We start from the raw sequence: 13,157 nt of genomic DNA on the forward strand, positions 1-13,157 counted from the left end.
CTCTCACTTCTGTTCCATCTTTGTTGAGAGTCGCACATGCTCAGTAGCTAGGTAAGGACTACTAGCCAGTCAGAAGCAAGTATGAGGGCGTGCCCTGACAGTACCTAGGTAAGGACTACTAGCCAGTCAGAAGCAGAGTATGAGGGCGTGCCATGCTAGCAGCTAGGCGAGCATTATAACGTGTGTTCCAAAGTGACCACGTTTGTCTCTGAAGTAAAGGCTGGACTACAATAGAGCTGTTTGGAGCAGTTTGTGAACAGTGTTTTCTGTTGGAGATGGTAAGTCCCTTTGGGGGGACTTTGGGCTTTTTCACTTTGTAAACCTATAATGTGGACAAAAAAAGATATATAACCCAATAAAGGAAAGGGGAAAAGCCAAAAAGCTGAATATGAGCACTTTAAAGATTTTTATTTTCACTGTAAATGCATATTGGTTCCAAATATCGGTTATCAGTTTCATTAACTACTAATAATCGGTATCAGTCTTGAAAAACCAGTATCAGTCGAGATATATATATATATATATATACACACACACACACACACACACACACCGATCCGATACCACGTAATAAAGCCCTAAAGCTAATCTACGTTAAAGTAGTTTATTTATGGTCTTTTTCCGTTATAACTGACTGTCAACCTGCAGAATAACAGAAAGTTCTGTGGCGTTCATGTTTCACAAAGAGTTTAATCTGAGCCAGACTGACAACAAAGATAGAAATAATATCACATCCATACAGGGATAGTAGTATACAGTTGTTAAAACATGATAAAATATATGACACACTGGTATCGGATCAGTACTCGGTATCGGCCGATACGCAAGTTCAGGTATCGGAATCGGGAAGCAAAAAATGGTATCGGGCCATCTCTAGTTATAATGTTGAGGTTATGGACAAAAACAAACATTGTGAAGGTTTGACTTTGGGCTTCTGGGTAATCGTGACCAACATTTATCACTATTTTCACAAAGCAAACAATCAATTGATTAATGGAGAAAATAATCAGCAGATGAATCCATAACGAAAATAATCGTAAGTTAATAGTTCAACATGAGCTCCAGCTCAACCAACTCCAACAGAAAAATCATGCTTTTACATTAATGCATGAGCAATAATAATAATAATCTCATGACAGTATAACTATATATAGTATAATATAATGTATAATGATTTTTTTTATACTTTAACTACATGTTACTGATTACACACTTTTACTGAATGACTTTTACTGTAACAGAGTATTTTCACAGTGTGATATTAGTACTTTTCCTGAAGTATCTGAATACTTCCTGCACCACTTCATCTCTGTGTCATCTCTCAATGTGCAGCTCTGACAAACAAATGATCATCTGCCAAAAACTAACAGCCATCCGCGGGATCATGAACTTGGAATACTGTGCAGTATACCCACTACAATACATTAAACTACACCACTAGGTGGGCTAACTGTCAGATATAAGCCTCAATCATTGAATCAAGTCATTCTGAGGCAGAAACAACCTTTTAGTGAGAAGATAGGGGCTGTGATCACCTTTTGGCAAGCACTAAAGTACATTTTATGGGTCGTATTGCTCCTTTCAATAATGTATTTTAACTGGTAAAAGTTCTGGGTGGGAAATAATCTGTCACATGTAATTGAAATCAAGTAGCAGAAACAACATTTCAGTGACAAGGCTAGGGGCTGCAATCACTTTTTAGCACAGCACCTGTCTGCCGGCTGCGGTCTGTTTACATGTTGTTATTACCTGAGTTTCAATGCTACCACACCCCCCCCCCACACAGCACGTTACAAACTCAACTGTCTGCTTCTCAAACTAACTTTGCACCGGCTAGCCGAGATGCTACCTTCACATTTAAATCCACAGAGCCAACACGTTCACGATTCAAACGCAAAACGTTAGCTGACATCACGCTAGCTTGCGGCATTACAGAAGTTAGTGAGCTAGCCAGCTAGCAGGCAAGCTAACTGGTGCTATTTACCTGCAGCTCAGCTGTCAGTTTAGCATGATGTGCAGCATGCTAACCAGCTATTGATGTGTAGTTTAAACCGCTGTCAAATGAAACCCTTACGAGCACCGTTAGCTGTGTGTCTATCCATCTATATCTATCTATGTTTATATGTGAGCTACAGCGATGTGACGATGATCAGACAGGTGGCAGGCTAGCAGTTAGCATACCAGCCTGTAGGCCTGACAGAGCCGCCGCTAGCTCTGTTTCTAACATGGAAGAAAAGCAGTTTGAGCTTCTGATGTGAGCCGGGCAGTTAGTGGGCTTTGCCGGGGTTTTGTTTCAACGTTACCTGAAATCCTTGTCGCTGGAAGTCATTTTCTCCAGCAGGTTGGAGATGTGGTACGAGGCGCTCGCCATGTCTGGTGCTGTTAGCTGTTAGCCTCCTGCTAGCGCTAAGAGTGTGTCTCTGACTGCCTGTGTGTGTCTCTGTGTGTGTGTCCGCGTGACGGTCCTGGCTGTCTGCTTCTGGAGGTAAAGTGTGTGTTTGTGGTTCCTTTTTCTTCAGCTGCTGATGCCGCCTTTCTCTCTTTCTACTGTCGCATCCCGGGGCGCGGAGTTTGGTTTGTTTGAATGGGGCTCCCGTTCTCTCTGCAGAGGGGCGGGGTTAGCAGGATGGACACTGCGGGTCGAAGGTCAGAGTTTGAAACGTTTTTTTCACACGTTTTTTTTTTTCCTCAGGCTTTTTTTTATTGAACAATGTTTCATGCAAAAGACAGAAAATAAATGAAATATAAATGTAAGGGCTAAGGCTTTTCTTTGTACATTTTATTCTTCTATTATGCTTAAAAGTTCCGTTGCTTTTTATTTTGTCATGATTAGTTTAACCCTTGTGTTGTCTTCCTGTCAACCGGAACTTTTGATTTTTCTGGGTCAAAATTTAAAATTCAAAACATTTTGCTCGTCTTTTTCAACATTTTGTCTTTTTTTTCAACGTTTTGTCACTTTTTTTCAACGTTTTTGTCACTTTTTTCAACATTTTATCACTTTTTTTCAACATTTTTGTCACTTTTTTTCAACTTTTTGTCACTTTTTTTCAATCATTTTGTCACTTTTTTCAACATTTTGTCACTTTTTTTCAACATTTTGTCGCTTTTTTTTCAATGTTTATCACTTTTTTCAACATTTTGTCGCTTTTTTTTCAACATTTTGTCACTTTTTTTCAACATTTTGTCACTTTTTTTCAAAAAAATTTTCAACATTTTTTTCATCATTTTGTCACTTTTTTCAAAAAATTTTTCATCATTTTGTCACTTTTTTTTCAACATTTTGTCACTTTTTTTTCAACATTTTGTCGCTTTTTTTTCAACATTTTGTCACTTTTTTTCAACATTTTGTCACTTTTTTTTCAACATTTTGTCACTTTTTTTTCAACATTTTGTCACATTTTTCAACTTTTGGTTTTTCTGGGTCAACATTTAAAATTCATAAACATTTTGTCGTTTTTTTCAACATTTTGTCACTTTTTTTCAACGTTTTTGTCACTTTTTTTCAACATTTTGTCACGTTTTTTTCAACATTTTGTCACTTTTTTCAACGTTTTTGTCACTTTTTTTCAACATTTTGTCACTTTTTTTTCAATGTTTATCACTTTTTTCATCATTTTGTCACTTTTTTTCAACATTTTGTCACTTTTTTTTTCAACATTTTGTCACTTTTTTTCAAAAACATTTTCAACATTTTTTTCATCATTTTGTCACTTTTTTTCAACATTTTGTCACTTTTTTTTCAACATTTTGTCACTTTTTTTCAACATTTTTTTTCAACATTTTTTTCATCATTTTGTCACTTTTTTTCAACATTTTGTCACTTTTTTTTCAACATTTTGTCACTTTTTTTCAACATTTTGTCGCTTTTTTTTCAATGTTTATCACTTTTTTCAACATTTTGTCACTTTTTTTTCAACATTTTGTCACTTTTTTTCAACATTTTGTCACTTTTTTTCAACGATTTTGTCACTTTTTTTCAACATTTTGTCACTTTTTTTCAACATTTTGTCACTTTTTTTCAACGTTTTTTTCAACGTTTTGTCACTTTTTGCTTTTTTTCAAAATTTTTGTCACTTTTTTCAACATTTTGTCACTTTTTTTCAACATTTTGTCACTTTTTCCAACATTTTGTCACTTTTTTTTCAACATTTTGTCACTTTTTTTCAATGTTTATCACTTTTTTCAACATTTTGTCACTTTTTTTTCAATGTTTATCACTTTTTTCAACATTTTGTCACTTTTTTTTCAACATTACTGTTTTTCAACATTTTTTTCATCATTTTGTCACTTTTTTTTCAAAATTGTTTTCATCATTTTGTCACTTTTTTTCAACTTTTTTTTCATCATTTTGTCACTTTTTTTCAACATTTTGTCACTTTTTTTCAACATTTTGTCACTTTTTTTTCAACATTTTGTCACTTTTTTCAACGTTTTTGTCACTTTTTGCTTTTTTTCAACGTTTTTGTCACTTTTTTCAACATTTTGTCACTTTTTTTCAACATTTTGTCACTTTTTTTCAACGTTTTTGTCACTTTTTTATATAATAAAATATTATATTTAAAATAAAATATTTTATATATATAGGTATAAACAGGTATAGACAGGTATAAACTGGTATAGACAGGTATAGACAGGTAAAGACAGTTAAAAACAGGTATAGACAGGTAAAGACAGGTATAGACAGGTAAAGACAGTTAAAGACAGTTAAAGACAGGTATAGACAGGTAAAGACAGGTATAGACAGGTGGTGCATAGACATGACAAGAAATATAGTGCAGTATTAACAGTAGTATACAGTTGGTTTACAGAAAGTGGTTTAGTAATATAAATTAAATATAAATATGTGCAGTGTATTAGCAGTTACCTTATAAGAGCAGAATAAATATGTATGAAACATGAACAATGTATGAACAACATGTACTGATATGTGCAGTGTAGCAGCAGTAACATTATAAATGGTAGTAAGAGTGTGTACACAGAGTGAATGAGTGAAATGTAATTTCCCCTCGGGGATCAATAAAGTATATCTTCTTCTTCTAACTAAAACTAAACTAAAATTAAATCCAAAAGTCAAAACTAAAATAAAATAAAAACAATTTAAACCTTGGTTAACACTTAGCCTACCTGGCCATTAAAGCTGATTCTGATTCTTTTTTGGGGGGTATTTTTTAGCCTTTATTTTGATAGGACATGAAAACAGGAAAGAGTGGAGAGAGCGGGAATGAAATGCAGCAAAGGGTGGCGGGTCCGATTTGAACCCACGGCTGCTGCAGCAAGGACTGAGCCTTAGTACATGGGGCAAACGCTCAACAAGGTGAGCCACCATGCAGGCGCCCAAAAGCTGATTCTGAATCTGATTTCATTATAGTACAGTACAGTAGTACAGTATATATATATATATATATATATACTGTATATAACATGTAACATATAATAGTTCACCATGTTTATCATCTACAATCATCCGCAGCTTCTCCGTCTTCCATCTTCATGATCATCATCATTATTTTCATCCTCCTGCCATCATGGGTTCATCACCGCCGTTGCCAGCTTATTATAGGATGGAATAGATCTTTACTCATCGCACCTTCATCATACATTTATTTATTATCGTCTTCATGTTCATCACAATCATAATCATGATCATTTCCTGCGAGACATCTGAAGAGGACTGTGAGTGTGTTTTAGCGATGCAGCTGGAGCCTCATTTCATAGATTACTGTCAAACGCTGTCAATGCATGAACAAATACACACACACACACACACGCAAAGAAATCACAGCATGCATATGTCAGTGGCTGCATTATGTGTCAACAGAGAGAGAGAGCGCCTGGGGGTTTGTAAACATCCCACTCAACTGATCTGTGCCTCATCCCACACACACACACACACACACACACACACACACACACACACACACACACACACACACACACACTGAATGCATTCAACCAGCATGAATAAACAACTACATCCTGAATATCCTGAATGTCTCTCCTTCACGTATGAAATTACTGTGTTTAAACGTGTGTGTGTGTGTGTGTGTGTGTGTGTGTGTGTGTGTGTGTGTGTGTGTGTGTGTGTGTGTGTGTGTGTGTGTGTGCGCGTGTGTGTGTGTGTGTGTGTGTGTGTGTGTGTGTGTGTGTGTGTGTGTGTGTGTGTGTGTGTGTGTGTGTGGGTGTGTGATTCATTATTAAGCAGAGGATAATGTGCTGAATATAGCTCTACACACACACACACACACACACACACACACACACACACACACACACACACAGAGCTCCATATACATTTGTGTTTGATTCCGTCTCTCACTTGATTTTATCCAGTAAGCACGAAGTCGTTCTCACTGAGTTTATTTTGTTTATTTTTGTAAGAGACACACCTGCTGCAGGTGATCCGTATCAAGAGGAGATGATTTTATCAAACAAACCAAAGTGATCCAAAGTGCTTTCAGAAAGAGATGCAGACAGCGACAGGCTCGCCCTCAATCTGTGCACACGGTCAAACGAAGAGGTCAGACGCCGTTTAAAGCCTTTGTTTCCTGAAGTCATTAACAGACGCAGATAATGGGATAGAAAGAGGAAGGGAGGTCAAATAGTGAGAAAGCTTTCGGGAGGAGGGACAGAAGTTCAGATATCAGAATCAGAAGACTTTTATTGATCCTCTCAGGGAAATTAGTAACAGTTGCTCACAGTCAACATAGCTGCAGAAAGAAAGAAAGAAAAACGTTAGGAAGTAAAGTGAGATTAGGTAACAAGTAGGCTGAGTCCTTTGCAGCGGCGCGGGTTCGAGTCCAACCTGCTGCCCTTTGCTGCGTGTCCTCCCCCATCTCTCTCCCACCTTTCCTGTCTATCCACTGTCACTCTGAAATAAAAGGAAAAAAAGCCCCCAAAAAATAATCTTAAAAACATGGTACAAAGGGATTGGACACATTCTATTGTAGTGCAGTGTCAACATAAAGTACAATACGAACATAAGTACAGTGTGAATAAGTAGCAGCAGTATATATTTATATATATATATATATATATATATATATATATATATATATATATATATATTAAAGGGAAAGGCAAAAACACATTTTTGAATGTACAGGTTTAAGGCTAGTGTATTTTGTCTTCTTTCAGACTAGTGGAAAGAAAACATCTGTTACTACACTTTGTCTATTTGTGTCTGTAGATTTTGGGGCTATACAACTAACAATTATTTTCATTATTGATTAATCTGTTGATTATTTTCTCGATTAATTGATTAGTTGTTTGGTCTCTAAAATGTCAATAAATGGTGATAAATGTGGATCAGTGTTTCCGAAAAAGCCCAAGATGACGTCCTCAGATGTCTTGTTTTGTCCACAACTCAAAGATCTTCAGTTTACTGTCACAGAGGAGAGAAGAAACTAGAAGATATTCACATTTAACAAGCTGAGATCAGAGGATTTCTTACTCTTCTTTTTCATAAATAATGACTGAAACCGTTTAATCGATTTTAAAATTGTTTGCCGATTAATTTCATTGTTGACAACTAATTGATTCATCTATGCAGCTACGGTATATTTCTTCTAAATTTGCCAAATGTAAGCAGTATTTTGGTCTGAGCTGTGGTTTGTGGGCCCATTGAAGGAAAATCTTCAAGTCTTAAGTGCTCATATTATGATTTTTGGCTTTTCCCCATACTTTATTGACTATATATCTTTTGTCCACTTTAGGTTTACAAAGTGAAAAAGTCAGTCCCCCTCAAAGGGGCTTACATCTCAACAGAAAACACTGTTCACCACTGCTCCAGACTGCGCTATGTAGTACCCTTTACTTCAGAGACAAACGTGGTCACTGGAACACTGCGCCTGCTATACTCTCATACTCTGCTTCTGACTGGCTAGTAGTCCTTACCTAGCTACTGTCAGGGTACGCCCTCATACTCTGCTTCTGACTGGCTAGTAGTCCTTACCTAGGTACTGTCAGGGCACGCCCTCATACTCTGCTTCTGACTGGCTAGTAGTCCTTACCTAGGTACTGTCAGGACACGCCCTCATACTCTGCTTCTGACTGGCTAGTAGTCCTTACCTAGCTACTGTCAGGGCACGCCCTCATACTCTGCTTCTGACTGGCTAGTAGTCCTTACCTAGGTACTGTCAGGGCACGCCCTCATACTCTGCTTCTGACTGGCTAGTAGTCCTTACCTAGGTACTGTCAGGGCACACCCTCATACTCTGCTTCTGACTGGCTAGTAGTCCTTACCTAGGTACTGTCAGGGCACACCCTCATACTCTGCTTCTGACTGGCTAGTAGTCCTTACCTAGGTACTGTCAGGACACGCCCTCATACTCTGCTTCTGACTGGCTAGTAGTCCTTACCTAGCTACTGAGCATGTGTGACTCCCAACAAAGATGGAACAGCAGTGAGAGGTCTCACTCTGTAGCTAAAACAGAGACCTGAACACAGGGTGAAAAGAGGAGCTGCAGCAATGAGCAGTACAACAAAAATATGGTGTTTTTTGAAAAACATGAGGTCTTTAAATCTTTTTTGTTTCTTTGTTTCTTTGTATTTTAAAAAGGCTTTCTTCGTTTTTTTTTTTTTTACAGATTAACTGAATTGAGCTGAAAGCTGCAACTTACGACAGATGTTTCAAGACGGGTTTTTTTTCCCGACCTGACAAAAGAAATGGGTTTCCCAGTTTGGTGTGGAAGAACTTGACAGGTCTGCACAGAGCTCTGACCTTAACCCCACTGGAACATTGCCATGAGAGCAAATCCCTGCAGCTGCGTTCAAACATCTGGGGGAAGGACTGAAGCCAGAAGAGTAGAGGCTGTCAGGAGTAGAGGCTGTCAGAGCAGCACATGTGAGTGTTAGTTTATATCCACGACGTTCCACTTCCGGGATTGCTCCCTTGCCGCCGGAAATTCCGCCCGATGTCGCTCATTTCGGCCGGATGTCCGTCCCCTTCCTCTTTTTTTGTGCTGGCGTTCCAAACTCCGGTGGATTTAACTGCTCCTCAGATCTCTGCAGGGTAAATCCAGACAGCTAGCTAGACTATCTGTCCAATCTGAGTTTTCTGTTGCACGACTAAAACAACCTTCGAACATACACACGTTCCACCAAAACAAGCTCCTTCCTGAGACTATTTAGCAGAGGCACCGTGGCTCCGTCCGGAGCTCAGCCCCGCCCACGACGATTGTGATTGGTTTAAAGAAATGCCAATAAACCAGAGCAGGTTTTTTCTCCCGTCCCAGAATGCTGCGTGGACTAACCAGACCCTCCTCCGCAGCGCTGTGGAGGAGGAAGGTCTGGCAATGAGAGACTATCAAGATTGTAACTTGTAAGTGTCAAAAGTACTCGTAATGCCGAATGGACCATTTCAGAATAATATATGCAATAATTGTATTATAATTATTGATGCATTAATGTGTTCATCACTTACAATGATTAACTGCTGTGAATGTGGTGTAATGGCGACAGAGATCCGTCTTGAGTGTCTGACCGTCTTGTGTTTGTCTCTGTCTCCATATTGAGGTCAGTCTTTGCTTTTTGTCTCGTAGCCTGCAGAGACTCATCCTTCCGCTTCACTGCTTCTTTTTCCTCCTCTTGTCTCTCCGCCGCTCCGCGGGGATGAAAGATGGCTGTCAGTTAATCACCGCTGCTGTCTGTCACACGCCCAATCTGCTGTTTGAGATTCAGCGATGTGGATCCAGTGTATTGTTTACCTTCTGTAAAACCATCAAATCAGTCCACTGTAACACATGAACACAATCCATCCAATGGGTTGTCTGTCCACTTAAACACTTAGTTTACTTATTTACATCCTAGAGGAATAATAGAAAAATAAGAAATCTGCATACTGACATGCAGAGCTGGAATATAACTCTGTACATGTACTCAAGTACCACACTTAAGTACAATTTAGAGGTACATCTACTTTAGTATGTCCATTTTAAGCTACTTTTTACTGCTACCACTACACTTTAGAGGTAAATATTGTACTTTTTACTCCACTACATTAGTTACTTTGCAGATTTAGATCATTTATCAGAATCACAAACGTTTTAATTGCCATGTAGGTTTTCACATAAGAGGAATTTGTCTCAGTGATTTGGTGTATCGCAATAAAAGCAATGCAAAAGTCCAGAGATATAATATAAAAGAAAATCATTTACGAAAGAAAATATGAAAAAGAATAAGGAGTAGTGCGTGTCTCCCCCATGAGGAATTCTAAGTAATGACAACAGAACTGTCGGGCGCATCCACATGATACAAGCCTTCTGTGATCGCAGGGTTAGGTTGGGTGTATCTACTTCTGTAATCCCCTCTGCTGCTTTGTTCTCCACTTCACTTGAAAAATTAAAGGCTGAAATTTGGCAGATTCCCCTTTAATACACAGCTGGGAGAAGGTAGGGGGTGAATTCCTGAGAGGCGAGTCAGGACAGGAGCCAGACTTCAAATACCTGTATGTGTGTGGCATGTGTGTGTGTGTGTGTGTGTGTGTGTGTGTGTGTGCATGTGTGAGCTTGTGTGTATGTGTGTGTGTCTGTGTGTGACGTGTGTGTGTGTGTGTGTGTCTGTGTAGACAGATAGATAGATTTATATTGATCCCAAAGATGGGAAATTACAGCGTGTGTGTGTTTGTGTGTGTGTGTGTGTGTGTGTGAGCTTGTGTGTATGTGTGTGTGTCTGTGTGTGTGTGTGTGTGTGTGTGTGTGTCTGTGTGTGTGTTTGTGTAGATAGATAGATTTATATTGATCCCAAAGATGGGAAATTACAGCGTGTGTGTGTGTGTGTGTGTGTGTGTGTGTGTGTGTGTGTGACGTATGTGTGTACTGTATGTGTCTGTGTGTGTGTTTGGGTAGATAGATGTGTGTAGTGATGCGTGATGTGCGTGTGTGTGTGTGTGTGTGTGTGTGTGTACGTGTGTGTGTACGTGTGTGTGTGTGTGTGTGCGTGCATGTGTGTGTTTGTGTGTGTGGTTTACAGGTTAATATATCTGAAAGATCATTACACATTACACAGCAGATTGTTAATTGACAGAATCTGAAATATGTCTTTACAATATAGTTTGTATTAATGTATTTCATCTTTGTTTTAACATCTTTGTTATCATGCAATAGAAGAATAGAAGTAGCCTACGTTTCCATTTTCATTTATTCGCCATTTCCACATATACAATAAGAATAATTAGAAACGAGTATTTGGACTTCCCACGGCCCAAGGTGCTAACAACAAAATACACAACTATACAAAATGCAACAGCCACAAAAATATACAAGTGAAACAGTGACATTATCTACCAATGTTTAGGGTTTTGCTCTTTTTTCTTCCAGACAATTAGACAAGTATTGTGGGATTCTGGAAAAACTTTCAGAACTGCATTAAGTGTTGTATTACACCTGTCCTAGTGTCCTTGCACTGGCTTCCAGTCCAGTCTAGGATACAATTTAAAGTACTGCTGATGGTTTTTAAAGCTCTTCACGACCTGGCCCCCAGCTACACAGCTGGTATCATTCACCCCCACGTAGCCCCCAGGTCCCTCAGATCCTCCAGTCAAGGTCTCCTCCGTGTCCCACGGTCCTGGCTTATGCAAAAAGGTGACAGAGCTTTTTCTGTTGCTGGCCCTGATCTGTGGAACCAACTGCCACCTGACATCAGAAATGCCCCAATTACAATATTCAAAACCAGGCTCAAAACTCACCTATTTACGTTATAAGACAGGTATAAACAGCAGTATTTACCGGAGCCATTACACCTGGAATCTTGGATGCCGCTGTTAATGTTTCTCGACTTCGGATAGGATTCCTGCTGGAAAATGTTTGAGTGTGTAGTTTTCGTTAGAGAAGACTTTATGGTGATTTCCCCATAGACTGTATATATAATGGACCACCAGATCCCGTGTCTCTGGACGGAGACCAGTGAAGGACATTAGAAGCTCTTTCCCGGTGATGGCTGAGCGTTACTGAGCAGCCTCCAACTGAGCTTGAAGACGTAGATGTGACGTGAGCAACCTGTCTGAAAGTTGGAAGTCTTCTGGTAGCTGTGCCAAGAGAAATCTCAATCATTCCCAATCTAGCAGAGACGGAGAGCGTAGGTATATGTAAGGAGATAACATAGACACAGGCTCATTATTGATCACTAAAATGATAGTTAACATTAGTCATTAAACTTAAACAGCTGATGGAAGTCCAAACTGCCTGAGAGCTTCTCCTGTACTATACGGTAATTCCTCTAATGTGTGACAGTAAGTCTCGTGGTTATGACACAATCGTTAGCCTATTTTTACCAAAACGTCTGCTACGGAGCCATAACGTGAGGTACAAGGTAATGGAGCCTTTTATACATTGTCGTGTTTCTTTAGAAATAAACAATGAACAAATAAAGTCTTCAACGCTTCAGATGTGAAGTTATTCGCTGTCAAAGTGACGTCAAAATGAATGGCAGTCAATGGGATGCTAACGGGGGGGGGTGAGTGCTTGTTAGCATCAAAATGGCGCCATAGGAGCTCCGCGTTGTGAGGAGAAGCTGACCCCCTTGGATTTTACACCATAGAAAGTGCTCCCGCTGTTACGGCATGTGCTCATGGATGTAGCTAGCTAGCTAGAGAACGCATGTGCTACGCTACAGTCGTGGTAATGGCACTTTATTTTGAACGAATATTATTGGCAGACTTTAGTCACGTGACGATAGAATTAGTTTTTTGATTGGTTAGATGTATAGTACTCCCTCGCCTAATCCGTTTATTGAACGTACATTTAGTTTTTTATTTTATTTCATTATTCTGTGGTTAATGCGCGGTGTAGGCTACAGCACTTTGGTCAGTGCGAGCTGTTTTTTTTTAAATGTGCTATAAAAATTCATTTTACTTACTTACTTACTTGTCTTCTGGGGTTTAAAAGATCGAGGGGCATTGCATAGAGAAGTTGGCTATTTCTTTTCCCTGGAAGATTTGGGGATTAGCCTGTAACTGTGGCTATAGCTACAGAGTGCTAGGTCACAGATTGGTATTGGATTTATCTGTCTCGGTGACATTGTTTAAACACTTTTAAGTGGTTTATCCATAAATCTTCATCTTTTATCGGCTGCTATTAAGCTGATTTAGCTGGGGGCAGTTTCATCGATCTTGCTACGTCACTCTACCAGACTCTCTCTCTCTCTCTCGCTCTCTCTCTTTC

At 39.1% G+C, this 13,157-nt stretch overlaps 1 protein-coding gene across 1 annotated transcript in view; it reads right to left on the reverse strand.

Moving 5' to 3' along the window:
* cand1 (cullin-associated and neddylation-dissociated 1) overlaps positions 1-2,626 on the reverse strand; it is a 38,511-nt gene extending 35,885 nt beyond the window's left edge. The window contains exon 1 of the mRNA XM_078281644.1: positions 2,304-2,626. Within this exon, the coding sequence (XP_078137770.1) occupies positions 2,304-2,371 (68 nt within the window). The 5' untranslated portion in view covers positions 2,372-2,626. The remainder of the gene's footprint in view (positions 1-2,303) is intronic.
* Between the last annotated feature and the right edge of the window lie 10,531 nt (positions 2,627-13,157).

Source organism: Sander vitreus, chromosome 23 (genome assembly GCF_031162955.1).
Source record: "Sander vitreus isolate 19-12246 chromosome 23, sanVit1, whole genome shotgun sequence".
Lineage (NCBI taxonomy): Eukaryota > Metazoa > Chordata > Actinopteri > Perciformes > Percidae > Sander > Sander vitreus.